At 47.0% G+C, this 15,125-nt stretch overlaps 3 protein-coding genes across 3 annotated transcripts; 1 reads left to right on the forward strand and 2 right to left on the reverse strand.

Annotated features, from left to right (window-relative positions):
• Positions 1-1,411: 1,411 nt before the first annotated feature.
• On the reverse strand, positions 1,412-11,951 carry Mipp2 (Multiple inositol polyphosphate phosphatase 2). Its single transcript, XM_018014864.2, has 5 exons — positions 11,599-11,951; positions 11,032-11,462; positions 3,847-4,208; positions 3,085-3,273; positions 1,412-3,014 (listed from the first exon to the last, which is right to left on the reverse strand). The coding sequence occupies exons 1-5, from the start codon at positions 11,774-11,776 to the stop codon at positions 2,846-2,848; spliced, it is 1,329 nt and encodes a 442-aa protein (XP_017870353.1). The 5' UTR covers positions 11,777-11,951; the 3' UTR covers positions 1,412-2,845.
• Positions 4,070-10,880, reverse strand: raptor (regulatory associated protein of MTOR complex 1). The gene is made up of 3 exons (XM_089475049.1): positions 9,631-10,880; positions 4,620-9,550; positions 4,070-4,208 (listed from the first exon to the last, which is right to left on the reverse strand). The coding sequence occupies exons 2-3, from the start codon at positions 9,538-9,540 to the stop codon at positions 4,201-4,203; spliced, it is 4,929 nt and encodes a 1,642-aa protein (XP_089331175.1). The 5' UTR covers positions 9,541-9,550; positions 9,631-10,880; the 3' UTR covers positions 4,070-4,200.
• A 168-nt stretch (positions 11,952-12,119) lies between the features above and the next one.
• Positions 12,120-14,570, forward strand: LOC108618746 (uncharacterized). Its single transcript, XM_018014865.2, has 6 exons — positions 12,120-12,280; positions 12,348-12,901; positions 12,956-13,345; positions 13,405-13,635; positions 13,836-13,882; positions 14,124-14,570. The coding sequence occupies exons 1-6, from the start codon at positions 12,277-12,279 to the stop codon at positions 14,170-14,172; spliced, it is 1,275 nt and encodes a 424-aa protein (XP_017870354.1). The 5' UTR covers positions 12,120-12,276; the 3' UTR covers positions 14,173-14,570.
• Positions 14,571-15,125: the final 555 nt, after the last annotated feature.

A 15,125-nucleotide genomic window follows, 5' to 3' on the forward strand; every position in this document is an offset into this window, starting at 1 on the left:
TCTTGTCAATATCTACATTTCTGTTCTGAAGAATTCACTCCATTATCTATATTTATATCTACTTGAGATATATGTATATGATATAATTACTATCTCTATCTAGTCGCTCTTCCCATATCATCTCTATTTAAAACCGAAATCAAAATCCATTCACTACAAATTCCCAAGTTATAATAGCACATTTCATTCATAGTGAAAGTCCACCCGGGGAGAAGTGTCAATTTATAAATGGGTTAATTTGGTTGAATAAAGTTCATGACGAACATGCGAAATCAAAATTCAAAACTTAGCACATGCAGTAAGTATATGTGGATATACACATTACGTGGTGGATATATGTATGTATATTTCTACATCTATATAATATATGTATTCCCACATTAATAGCTACATTCATGACAATTATATGTATGCTAATTGGTTGAGGCGTAACTTACATTTAGGCTCGCCTTCTCTAACCGCCTAGTCACAGCAGCCAATATGCCCAGGGCGCGTAGAGTAGGATGAAACAACAACTAAGACACTTAACGCTAAAAAATGTTCGAATCGAGCAAAATTAACAATTAGCAAATCGCACGCTGTACAAACACGGGAAGTTTGCTTTACAAGGCGAAGTGTTGGGGCCCCATAGCACCGGCTCGACTAAAGATCTAGTAAGTGTCTGTATATATGCTCATATTAATATATGTATATACTCGTATATACTAAAGGCATATATCTGCGCGAGATCTGTTCAAAGAGTATTGCTAAGTATTGTTGTTTTTAAATATACTCTAGGGTATTCCCGAAAATCGTTTGTAATCCCAGCAAAGTACTGAAACTCAAAGGATTTAAGCTATAGATGGATGCCCTTGTCAAAACACTTCATTTCCATTGGGAGCATATCAAAAGTCTTCCAGTCTCTAGATTTTGTGACTAACTTGCATAAATAGATAGAGATATATGATCCCCCCTATATCATTCACTTTACATTCACAATTTTTTTTTTTTTTCAAATTTATTTTATAGTTTTCTGAGTAACCCAAAACATGTACAATTCAGATAATATCAAAGCATTGCTATATATGGATATATACCATTGTAATTGTAGTCCCTTATAGTACAGTATATAGTATGTATATATAACTGATATATATTTAAGTAAACAAGGGTCAAATGCCTGTTTGTTGTTCAAATTGTTCAAATATTTACCGAGCATTATCTCTATACTCTCCTGCTTCTTCTTTTTGTAACAAGTGTTTTTTTTTAGTTTTATATTTCTCAAGAACTCTAAAAAATACCCTGTGTTAAATGCGCTGGCTGGGTTGCATCAGCTTAAGAAATAATACGATTTCTCTCTTTTCTTCTTGTTTTATCCATTTCACAATTTATGTGTAATATCGAAGCACTATATAGTATTCTATATATATAGTCTGTTGTCGTCCATATGAAAGCTATGAAGTGGTATAAAAAAGAAAACTTACATTTCAGGCACAAAATCGGACAACTTTATATGAATATATATGTATATAAATTAGCTTTAGCACAAATTTGTAGATTTTAATTTCAAAATATATATTTTTTGTATTTGTTTTTTATAAAATTAAATATTTATATATCAAAGCAAAAATTTCAACTTAAATTAATTAACAAATTGTGTAATTATTACATTATTATAATTTTTTTTTTTTTTTTTTTTTTGAAATATGAAATAACAAATTGTTGGTTGTTCGTTGTTGAACTCTCTATATTATTTTCAATTTCACTTTGAATTTCGCTTCTCGTTAGGTCTTTAACAAAGTTTTCTTCTTTTCATTTAAGCAATTCTAATATACATTTGATAGTTTGAAAGTAGAGAAAATGAATGGTTAACAAAACAAATATCACTTACAATTTAAATATATATATATATATATACTTAAGTATATATATATATATATATATATATATATGTAGACTTAGGGCTAAACACATGCATAAAGCGTACGATATTTTATCGAGGGTTTTTTTTTTTTTCATTTTTTGCTGTAGGTTTTAGAGGCGTTTACAATGATTACAGGCATATAGAAGAGATATATACGAGTACATTATAGCATAGCTTTCTATATAGTTACAAACTCGATATAATATATATATATATATAAAGAGCTAATATATATATATATATGAATTTAGTTTATATACAAAAGTTACAAAAATGGGGGAAAAATAGCAAATCAAATCGCATAGATTTTGCAGCAGTACATATTGTACAGTTAATTTAGTATATATGGTCTAATTAGTAAGTAAGTATATTTCTATGCTAGATAGACAATTTTCTCAGTTTTGGCGGCATGGCTAGAAACAATCATTAGCTTTTCACACAACTTTTCCTTTGTTCGTTCACATTACGTTTTCCTTTTCCTTTGCTCGCGCGCTTGTGCTTTCTCTCTCGCTTTCGCGCGCTCCCTCTCATTTGCTTTTCTTGTTTTTGCTGTTGGATTGGATGGTCCACATTGATTATAAGGCATACACAAAATACATACACATATTTCGACATAACACACTTGGATATTTAGCATTTCTTATCGTCTAAATTTCTACCATAACTCATTTTCAATCAATTTTCAACTCGGCTCTCGCTGCCGCACTTTCTTTCTCACTATCTAGCTCTCTGTTCGTTCCTCGACATCATTTCAATATTCCGTTTACATAATCCGACGAATCCTTTGTTTCATGTTAAATTTCACATAGTTCTGCAGGCAGGCAATAGCAGCAGCAGTTCATCCAAAAACCCGATTCCCGGTTCCCATTCCATGCCGGCCAGCTCCCTTCATCTCTTTCTCTCACTCTGTCTCTCTCGCTCTCGTTGTCTCGCCCGGTCCGCTCAATTGGCCGCTTGGCAGAGCGCCTCAAAGTCACAGCGCTCGACGCTATCCACGTAGTTGGCCCGCAGCCGCGAGAGCGGACACAGATCCTCATCCTGCGGACAGCCGGGCAGACGAATCACCCGCTCTTGATGCATTGCCAAAATTTGCGGCTCTCTTTCGATGCAACTGCCGAAGAGGAAAAGTGAAGTTTAATCAATACATACAAATATGGGAATAAATCGTCTATCTCACTCACTCATAGCGCACAAAAGCCAAATTGGTTGCGAACGCATCGATTTCACTGGTGCGCCACAGACGCTTCGTCTCAAAATCCTTATGCGTCAGCGGATGTTCGTCCTTGGCCACGCCCAGGTGGGCCAGCATCTTAAGCAGCGTTCCCGAATGGGTAAAGTAGAAAGTGGCATTGGCGCGTGGCTTCAGTGTGCTGCAAGGCAAGGAAATTGCATAGCTATTAAAATACAGAACTTAGGAGAAAGCTCTACTAGAAACAATACTAGATCTAACATATGCCCATTCCACTCATCTTTCGCGCTTGAAGGTGAATTTGCAAAGTGCAAAGATCTCTTTGTTGGAGCTCTTTAATTTTCAATGATTCTGTTTCTTCAAGATTGATCGGAAAAGATTCACGCAAACAGGTGAAAGTGATTCACCCATTTTTAGCACCTACTTGACTTGAGTTCTCTCTCCTTCAGTCAAGTTAGCCCTTGATGTGCAGAGTATTTTCTAACCCCAATTGAAGTAGGCTGTGCATCGGAGTTTACATTCAACTTCTGCCAGTCTGAAATTTCATTTCCGATTCTCTATTCGACTGCAGGGAAAGTATTACGTAAAATTATTTGTGCTTCCACTTAGTTCCAGCTACAAGAAGTCATTGAGTATGAATCAGTATTTCAAACGATTGGAATAGCTTCACGTTCTTTTGACGAGTTGCTAATGGCTCGCTGGGATTTTAGATCTCTTATAATATCATCTTATCTATTATCTCTTGGCTACTCACTCGATGGCCGCAAACATGTCTGCGATTGCCGGACAGGCAATGCGATGCGTCAATTCATAGCCATAGCCATCGTTCCAATAGTACTCGAGATCCTCGGCGAATTCCAAGGCGCTCAAGGAGGCCACATCGAAGAAGCGACACCAGACGGATGGGGGTAGACGGCGCTGCCAGGCCGTCTCGAAGGCGCACACGGTGTACATTAGCTGGACATCCTGGGGGGTTAAGTCCATTATTTTGGTAACGGCACGCACATGCGCCACTGCTGACTGCATTGCGGGCTCCGCGTTGAAGCTACGTGCATAAAACATTGTTTCAGGATTCTTATCGACGTCCGTTTTCCAGCGGCTGCAGAGTTTATAAAACTGTAACGAAATCAAAGCGAGTGAGTATAAATATAGTGACCCAAATGAGAATGAGGGAGTATGCGAGAAAGAGAGAGGGAGAGAGAGAGAGGGAGAAAGAGAGAGAGAGAATGGAGCATGTCGTTGGAGCTACTCGTTGAAGCTGCCGATTCAAGTACGGCTTCGCTTAGGCTACTCGCTATCTCTACTCGTTGTCGTTACTCGCTATCGTTGCTCGTTATAGTTATCAGTGCAGCTGGATCTATAATCAAAATTAGGTAGGTTTTCCTAATATCCACACATTTGGAACACTCGTTAGTCTTCTCGTGCATCTCACTCGTCGCTCGCCTTGCTCTTACTCGTTGCAGCTACTCGTTATTCAGTTGACTCGTCGCTCGCTTATCTCTACACGCCACACACTCCATAATTTACCTGGTGTAGGGCTGTAGACAGCTACCGTGTTGTCCACAAAGCCCACCGCCAGCTGCACCTTATACGGATGAAATGACAGGCATGTGGGGTGTCCAATCTTGGAGCCCATGAAGCCCTCGTTGCTGCGCAAGACGCTCTGGGTGCGTCCGTTGAGCGAGTAGATGCAGATCTTGGAGGCGTTGCCGCAGGCGATGGCATCCGCCACCTGATGACTGGCCATGGCCGTAATATCGCTGCCCGCCTCCCACTGATGCAAGACGCCGGACGCGGCATTCGCCCGCAGATCCAGCACGTTCACCTTGCCCGCCGTGCAGCCCGTCACGAACGAGGTGTCATTGGATCGCAGGCAGGCATGCAGTATGGGCGCCGTGTGCTCGCGATAGACCCGGATCCGTGCTTCCTGCGGCGGACACCGCTTGTCGAACAGCCGCACGCTGCCGTCCGCACAGCCGGCCACAATCAGATCCCACGGCTTGTTGGCCACAAATGGCGAGAGGACACGCACGCTGGTCTCGCGAGAGCCCAGCTGGAGATCGCTGAGCCGCAGCTCCCGCTCCACGTCCCAGATGCGCAGATAGCGATAGGCCTCAGAGCCCACGACCAAGTGCTGGCTGTGCTGCTGCCAAGCCGTGACAACGTCCGTGGAGCTCCGATGCTTGCCGTGGCCCATCGCGACCGCTTGGTACGCAGCGGCAACCAATGTAAACGCCACGACGCTGCTGTTGACCGCTACCAGCGGATCCGTCTTGAGTCGCCGCTGCAAATAGGAACTGTTGGCATTGCTCCCGCCCCCGCCGCCGCCGCTGCCGCAGCTGCCGTTGCCGGCACCACCAGCACCACCGGCGCTGCCGCCGCAGCCGCTCTGGTAGGCCGTGCGCGGGAATGCATCCCAGGCGCTAATCAATCGTGTTTTTTTGGCTTGCGGCTCGCCCGAGCAGCCGCTCGAGTTCTCCTGCGGCTCGCCGGTCGACTGCCAGACGCGTATGACGCCATCGTCGTGGGCGACCAGCATCAGGCCGACATCCTGAGCGTTCAACAGCTCAAAGCTGCTCACTCGCGCGAATATGCTCGCCGGCTGGCGGCTAATCTTGCGTCCATTGCTTCCGCTGCTGGTGCTGCCGCTGCTGCTGCTACCGCCGCCGCCTCCGCTGCTGCTGCTGCTGCTGCCGCCGCCGCCGCCGCCGCCACCGCTGCTGCTGCCGTTGCTGCCGTTGCTGCTGGTGCTGCTGCCCACAGACTGGCCGTGGTCGGAGTCCGACAGAGCTTCCGTCACGTAGCTGTGGACCAGATTGCGCACAAAGTCATAGACGAGCACCTTCTCCTTGTAGGCGACGGCAATCTGCTGCTCGTACGGCAGCAGCTTCACTATCGACGGCGTGCACTGCGTCTTGCGCACGAAGCTGAACGCGTCCAGCCGACGGACGCACTGATCCTGCTGCTCGCGCCGTGCCGTCCGCCGGATCTGTTCGTTGCGCTGATAGCGATATTCGCGCGTCCGCAGCTCCGCGGAGTTGCGATCGACCGGCCAGCGCTGCTGACCCTCCTCCTCCTCGGTGCTGCCCTCCGCGCTGCTGTAGCGCTGCTTGCCCGGACGCGTAAAGTACGAAATGGCCCAGGGTATGAACTGAGTGGTCACAATCGGCTTCAGCAGCTGCACCTTGGTGCTGTTCGCTTCCGCATAATGATTCGTCTCGCTGCCGCTGCTCCTCGCCGAGTTGTTGCCATCGGCCGCGTTCGCGTTCGCAATCAGGCCGAGCACGGCGGAGCTGGTGCCGGGCGCGCCTGACGAGCTCGTCACGTTGCCGCTGTCCGTTTCGTCGTTCATCGAGGTGGTGCGCAGCTTGCGCTGCTGTGCCTCGTTGCTGCCGGAGAGGCGCTGCTTCTGCGACCAGCGATTGTTGCCGGACGAAGTGCCTCCTCCCGCTGCTGCTGCTGCCGCCGCTGCTGCCGCGGCCACGGCCACTGTTGAGCCACCTCCGCCCACCGGCGGGGACTCGCCACCCGCGCCCAGGTAATTGCAGCGCGTATTCGGACTCGGCGGCAGGCTGACGCTCAGGAGGCTGCTGTTCAGCTTCTGCTGATCTCGTCCAGTCGCAGAGCTGCCAATGCCGGCAGCAGCTGTGGCATTCGTCGCCTCCTTGGCCGTGATCAAGCAGAGCGCTACGTCGCGCACATGCGCCACGATCATCTGGGCCGTGGCGGCGACCGAGGGAAAGGGATCCTGGCTCAGGTTGTAGATGCCCTGCCACAGCTTGCTGAAGATGTACTGAAAGGGAATCGCATTCGTGGTCGCCGAGGTGCCAGTGCTGCTGGTGCAGTTGCCAGCGACGCAGCCGGTGCCGCCGGCGCTGCCAGCCGAATTGCCAGACATCGAGCTGGAGCTGGCCATGTTCGAGATGGAGCTGGAGCTGGCGCCGCGTCGGATGGTGACATGCGAGTGCCGCTCCAGACTGTGCGTGTACTGAGTATAGTGGCCCGAAGGCGCATTGGGCATGCCGTGCGTGATGCTGGCGCTGCGCTCGCCGCCGCACGAGACTAGGGCCGAGCTGTGGCTGTTTATGTGCTCCGCCGTGTAGATTGTGACGAACTGCGACTCGAAGAGTAGCACCATCCACTGGAGGGCCGCCGCCAACTCCTGCCGCACCAGCGGCGACATGTCCTCGCCCACCGTCTCCAGCAAGGTGATGGCTATGATGCGATCGATGTTGTTCGCCTGACCCTCGCTGCGATCCGTCACGGAGCTGATGAAGGTGCCCAGGGCGAACACGGCGGCGGCTCGCACCTCCGGTATGGGATCGCGCAGCAGCACGTAGAGCTTCTCGTGCGCCAGATCGCGGGCGCCCGACCAGCGCGCCTTCTCGAAGTTCTGCCAGAGCATGCCCAGGCAGATGGCCAGCCACTGGCGCAGTAGCCAGCTGCTGTCGTTCAGCTGTTCCAGGCAGATGGAGAGCAGGGGTCCCTGCAGCGCGCTCGTCTGGCCCAGCAGGAAGTTGTGCACGATCGAGGCCAGCACAAAGGCGGACAGCGTGCGGTGCTGCTTGCTCACGCTGTTGTCCTGGAGCACGGCGAGGAAGTACTTGTACTCCTTGACCAGGTCCACCTGGCAGCTGGGATCGACGGCGAGTATCTTCGCCCAGATGAAGACCAGCACCGGCCGCAGCTCGCGCGTGGAGCTCTGCAGCAATTTGAGGACATACGGAAAGATGCCGACGCCCAGGGCCAGGTTCACGGCCCACGGGCCCAGGTCGAGGAAGCGCGCCAGCAGCTCCAGGGCGCGCAGCCGATGCACCTGCGACAGCAGCACCTGCAGCACAATCGGCAGCTGCTCGGGCGGCGTGCGTGACTCCGATTCGCTGTCGAGCCACACCTGGAACGCCGTCAGCTGGTGCTCGAAGAAGGGCAGCTGGCGATAGGGCGCCTGCTGCTCGAGTATGTCCGGCAGCTGTTGCAAGGCCAAGTCGACGACCAAGTCCCAGGCCTTCCACATGGCGTGCCGATGGCACGGCGGCAGGGCCGGCAGCGAGACCGGCGTGCAGTCGTGACTGCGCAGGATGCGCTCGGCCAGCAGGAAATTCCGGAACAGACTCGCCACGAGCAGGTCCTGTCTGAAGAGGCGCTGGAACAGCTCACGCGGCAGCGTGTTCCACGCAATGGTGTCCGTGATCGCCGTGAATATCCAGTTCAGTTCGCCCATCATGGTGCGACGATCGTTGACCTTGCCCGGAATCTTGTCGATCAGGTCGCTCTGGATGCGCGGCACCATGCCCAGCTTCTCCTGCATCGCATACCACTTGAGGGCGATGTTAATGGGCGTGGTCAGGCAACTGGTGAACAGATCCGCCGGCAGCTGGGCATTCATCGGCAGAATCTCATTGGCTGCACAGGCGGCCAGATGGATGCAGTTCTTGTAGCTGACCAGCTGGGAGGCCGACTGCGTGCCGGCGGCCAGGGCCTTCTCCAGCTCGTGCTCGTGCTGCTCGGCGAACGGCTGAAACGAGTTGATGATGATGCCGGCATTGGAGCAGTCATACACATATATCGACGGAGCGGCCATCCAGTTGATCAGCTCGAAGATGCTCAGCGGTATATACTGTGTGAATGTCTTGTTGAAGACCCAGATCTCGCCATTGGCGGTCGGCTTGGGCACGCCATGGCCATTGTAGTGGAACAGGATGCGTTCGCCCTTGGCGTTGCGCCGCAGCGAGGTGCACAGCTTCTTGACATCCTCCACGGTGGGGTCATGGCACTTTTTGTAGCGAGCGCGCGGCTGCCAGCGCTCGTATTGCATCTGCAAATTGCTGCCGATGAGCTCCATGGCCTTCGGTGCCGACACCGAGCTGGGATCGATCCAGCACTCGAGCCGTGAGCAGGGCTGAATTTTGACCACATCCGGCGGATCGACGCCAATGTTGAGGCAGAGCACCAAGGCCACACTGGCCGTCTTCATGCGCTCCCTAATACGCCATGGCTGTGGCTCCAATTTCCACGGCTGAATCGATTCCACGTGACGCATGGCCGCAAAGCTCAATGGGCATTCCTTATCCGTGTATGGCCGTCGCGTCTTTATCTCTGCACTGTAGCGATCCTCTTCATATTGCTGCTGTTGTTGTTGTTGCTGTTGTTGCTGTTGCTGTTGTTGCTGTTGTTGTTGTTGTTGTTGTTGCTGTTGTTGTAGTTGCTGTTGCTTTTGTTGCTGCTGCTGCTGCTGCTGTTGCTGTTGCTGTTTATGTTGCTGCTGCTGCTGCTGCTGCTCTTGCAGGCGTTGGCTCTTGATATAATCTTTTATATTGCGCAGCCCGTCTCGGCATTTGGGATCGCTGTTCATGTTGCTGTTGCTGTTGCGGCTAATTGTTGTTGTAGTTGTTGTGGTGCCACTGCTGCTGCTGCGCTCTCTGCCAGACATTGGCACCTGCAGCGGCATCTTTCACTATCTATAATAGTATATGTGTGTATATATATAAATATAATATATGTATATTTTTATATAAACATATATATTATATATATGTACCTATTTTTGTGTGCGTGTGGGTGTGTGTGCTGGCTTTTCTTTTTTTTTGTGCTTGTTGCACTTGGTATTTCCTTTTCTTCCTTGTGCTCCTGGTTCGTTGTTGTTGTTGTAGCTAGTATTACTATTACCCTGTCAAGTCATATGGTTATATATTCATATTTGCACCGACATGACAAATGACAACAACTACGTCGACTGCGACTACAACCTGTGCACACAAATTTTTTTTTTCGCCGCAGGGTAAATCAACGACGTCGTTTTTTCTCTGGGTGCATAGATAGATGTAGGCCTAGTGGCGCATTCTGGCAATTTGCTTGGCCAATGTCTTTGCTCGTCCGCATCAATTGCAGACAATTGTGTAGCCAAAAAATAGCAAAGGCTGGCTTTTTTTTTTTTTTTTTTTTTTTTTTTTTGCTGTGCTTGTTGCACTTGGTAATTCCTTTTTTTCCTTCCAGTCCTTGTGCTCCTGGTTCGTTGTTGTTGTTGTTGCTAGTATTACTATAACCCTGTCAAATCATATGGCTATATACTCATGTTTGGACACAACATGACTAATGACAACACCAATGACAACAACTACGTCGACTGCGACTACAACCTGTGCACATAACCCCACACACAAATTTTTTGTTTGCCGAAGGGTCCGCGCATTCTTGCAATCTGCTTGGCCAATGTCTTTGCTCGTCCGCACCAATTGCAGACAATTGTGTAGCCAAAAAATAGCAAAGGTAAACAATGCTTTTCAAGTGTTAAACCGTATAAAAAAAATAATATGCACGCGCAGAACGTAATACTAACTAGATTTACGGATTTTCTCGCTTTGTATGTACATGTGTTCGTCTCTATGTACATATATGTGCATATATATATATGCATATATGTGTATATATACATCCGTGTATGTGTGCGCCCGCGCGTGTTTGAGGATGTGTGCGTGTCTTCATTTTAATGTTACCCTCCACCATTTCAACTTTCACAAGTGGTGATGCCACATCGCGGTTTCTTTGGCGCCAATTTTAAATATTGTGCACTCTTAATTAGCTGCTCCGAGATTACATTGTAGATCTGCTGCACGATATTTATTTGTTTAACTTCATTTCAAAACCATAAAATCCCTTAAGAATCAATCACTTTTTTTCGAACTTCACTTAAATTCCAATTACAGTAACCAGAACCACTTGTTACACATACAAGAAATAAAATAAAACAATTGAGTGCATCATTTGCTTGATTGTCAAGCAAGGATCTATTTAAGTAATCTTTCTCTCTCGCTCCCTCTCTGTCATTCTCTATTATGTCACATAGATCATATATACATTCATGTACATATACATATACATATATATAAATATATATATATAAATATATATACAAATTTATATTTATGTAAATAATACTCACCCGCAATACTGGATCACGATGCAGGGGCTGTGGATAGTTGATGGCATGTATACGATGACGTCCAAACAATCCAGTTGCAAAACTTTGCGCACTTTTTAGCGTTCGTTGCGTGGCCGTGTACTTCATATAAAACCATTCCGGATCATATAAATCCGGCAAGAGCTTCGGAAAACGCAGTTGAAAACGTTCAGCGAGCTCGATTAACTCATCTTCGCCCTCGGCAACAAGCAGTTTCTCATCGTCCGGCTCGATGTGCGACCAGCTCCAGCGACGCAGTCGCTTGAGTTCATCATCACACAAATTCGATTCAGATTGGGCGAGAATCTGCGTTTGTATTTCGGACAAACGTTCTTTAGCTTGTAATATAACCGACTTGCTGGGATTGCGCGTGCCATGGCGAATAATTGCCCAAATTCGTGTCGGGTGGCAACCTTTAGAATAAAACGAAGCGAATGAGTATGTGCAGTGAGTAAACAACAGTGAGCAAACAGCTGTTGTTCTCGCGTTTTCTTCACTTTAGCAATATCTTGTATATGTGGTATAATAAAACCAACAATAACAGCATACCATCGTAGTACGGCGGCGTTTCGTTGTAATTGGCAATGGCGCGGTATGGCGTCTTGGTTGATAGGCGGCGTTCGATTTCATGACGTTCCAAATAATTACAGGCAGCCTCATCAGCTGTTGTCAGTTGCGGCAGTACAAAAAGAAGCGCTGGTATTAGCCAAAAATGTAAATTAAGCATTTTCTTCCCGTTGCGTTGAATGGGACAGCAAAATTTGTCAGTTCAATGTGAGAGTTAAAATTTATGTATGAACTAATTACAAAACGTAAAACATTTATGTTAAATTTTGTAAAAAAAAAAAACAAACAAAAAGTGACTGCACACGCAAAAACGCTGAACGTGTTTGCCAAACGGGCTAAATACAAATGAATATGTTATTAAAAGAGAGGCTGCAATTGATATACTATGACATGCTGATACAGCTAACAGACAGTCACACTCAGAGACACACACACACACGCATACGCACGCACACAAAGGCGCAGAGGCATACACTTGCGCACATTCGCTTAGTCAGTTGACCATCTGTTAGCAGTCTGGCAGCACTCTGCGAAATATATTCGATTACTCGATACAATGCGAGCGAATGCAAATACCGCGTCACAGCAATTGCGCCGTTCGAATTGCATGTATCAATACTATATAATCCAATGAATTAAATTCAAAGGAATCACAACACAATGGGTTAGTAGACAAATAATTAGATTAATTTAAGCAGAATTTAACGAAACTCAACTTTTGAATCCAACAGTACCTGTTGCTAAGAAGCCAACAATTGCCGCCAAAAGGACACTGCGGTCCACGACTCGCGCGCAAACCAAACAGAAACTGGATAATAAAAATGCATCGGACGAGCGGATCAATGAAGCTCCCGAGAAGAGTGAAGAGCCAAGCACTTCAATGGGATCGACGCGATCGACAAAAGTTAAATTGACTAAAAAGAGGAAGGAAGTGGCCGAGAGGCCGAACGCCAAACATGGGAAACGCAGTCAAACAAAGCAGCTGCTAATTAATAACAATAACAATAGCCATAGCCATAACAATAACAATAACAATAATACTAAGAATAACAAAAGCAATAACAATAACAATATCGAGAGCTTGCTTATAGAACCGCTGCCAATGGAGCGATACAAACTGCTAAAGGCTTTTTGCATGCAAGTGTCCAAGTCGGACGCAGAGCCGCAGCAGCTGACAACGGCCGCGGGCTACACGCAGCAGCAGCTGCAGCAGTTCCTGTCGAACTCCACGCTCAAGAAGATTCTGCCTACATCCGTGATCTTTGCCAGCCCGAGCTGTGCTCAGGTGCGTGCTGAGATTACAAAATCAAATTCCTAGCTAATGCTTGCATCATTTCAGCATTTAAGGCAATTGGTTAGACTGATCGACGCTTTGGATGTGGTCAAGCTGGAGGAGCTATTGGATCTATATCACCTGGCCATTGACATGCAGAAATACGAACAGCTAAACACCCATTGCCAGGGCAAGCGCTGCGAGCTGCTGCACGCCGTGAGCTCTTTGGCCGTGCAACTGCAACCGGAGTACATTGAATATATTGCCATTTGTCTATGCGATCGTCTGATCATTGGCGCTGGCAAGGAGCGCATGCAACGTGTTATCGATATGCATGGAGCGCTGGTGCAGCTCATTGCCGACAGCGACGTTAGTCGCCGTATCGCCATGACCATCCTGCTGGCCACCTTTGCCAAAATCTCGAGACTCGAGCTGCCCACACAAAACGGAGATATTGTAATATACGTCTATATACCTTCAAATCTGTATCCCATTCTAACTGCTATCGATTTCAGATAGCACTCGCCTTCGACCTGGTCAAGCGCGTCGACTGGATGCGCTTGATAGTCGATGGCTGCCAGCCGGATATGTTTGCGCTGCTGCGCAGCTTCGCGCTGATCATCAATACGCACGCGAACCGCCTCGCACATCCGCTCAAGGACATCGCCATTGAGATCCACACCTTTTTCATGCAGCTGTTGCGCAATATGCACTTTTCCAGCAAATATAACAGCCTAATCATGATGGTAAGCCCACAGGTTTTCTCTCTTATAGTTAATTATTCATTCTTCTTCTTCCCATTTGCCCATATATCGAATTCAATTTCCTGTTCAAATGCCACGAATCTTTGTCTATGTAGTATGTCGGACAAATATGCGTGTATATTCGATCTATACGACCCGTCTACTAAATCCTATATGTATACCGTTACTTATCAATTTTTCAGATGGAACGTTTCATTGTATTTTGCATTGTACGTGGAGCGACAGCGAGGTAAGTTGCATCAAAGAGATATATAAATGAAAGGAGAAAGTGGAGGAAAATGGAGGAGAAAGTGTCATAAGCGAAATCGTTACTAGCCAATCGATCACTCGTTAGCCGTCAGGCTTCCCTGGTCCTTCAGCACTCATCACCTAATAACCCATCAATCGTCATTTATCATTAATCTCTCGCATTCATCACACATCATAATTCTTCTACTTGTATTCGGCTTTCGTTTTCTTGTCTCTTGCAGCTGTCATTCTACACATGTGTTTGACGCCGGATCTCAATCGAGCAGCTAACTGAACAGCCAAAACATTCTATTTATTAAGAAATTGCAGTTATAATTAGTTAAGTAGTTTTTTTTTCAATTTGTTGCATTTGTTACTAAGGCCAATTTAGTTTTTTAGTTAAGTTCACGGTGTTCAACAAGTGTGCGAAAGCTTTTGATTATTTATTTTTTTTTTTTTTTTTTTGTATGTGGGGTTAGGGCCAAAAAGCTTCAGACCTCCCATAAATTTGGGGGGTGGGCAAGCCTAGGCGGGTTTTCGGCATTTGGTTTGGCTTGGCGGCGACAGAAATTTTGTTGTTTTTAGTCGCGTTTCGGCCAAGCAAAGTGACGGATAACCATTTTGATATTAAATAGATAAATTAATTTGAGAAATAAGATAATTGAATAAACATAAAGTTGCTGTGAAAAGGATATTTTTTAATCAATTGTGCACCGTTTGTTACGGTTTTCTTAAAAAATTGTATTTCTTCTTTTTGCCTAGCATATGGCGCCGGAAAATGCGCCGCCGCGCGTGCTGTTGGTTTATAGCGCCAAAAACTAATCAAAGGTAATGGTTAGCTAACGGTTTCAGCCGTTTCTTAGTGCCCCACCCACCGGCTCCCATCATCGAACAGCTAGATATAATCCTTTTCGTACACACACACAATTTGTTTGTTATTCGCACGCAAAGGCAAAACAATTTCGCGAGTCTTTAGTGCGTAGTGGCACGCCACCTGTTGGCTATTGGCGGCGAATGTGCGTATGCCGTTATGCGTATGCGGCGGGCAGCTTAAATTGCGTTGCTGAGCGAATCACTGATCGATAAATGACAGTTGTTTATGCATGGCATTAACGTTATTAGGCGAAGCCGCCCTTATCACCGCCGTCGCTGTCTTTTGATAACGGCAAAAATATCTTAAGTCATTGGCTTAGAAGCCCGGTTTGGGGCGGAGCGTGCAACCACGTGTCGTGACCAGCGTGACA

This window comes from Drosophila arizonae, chromosome X (genome assembly GCF_054131065.1).
Source record: "Drosophila arizonae isolate 15081-1271.41 chromosome X, UAZ_ARI_1.0, whole genome shotgun sequence".
Classification (NCBI taxonomy): Eukaryota; Metazoa; Arthropoda; class Insecta; order Diptera; family Drosophilidae; genus Drosophila; species Drosophila arizonae.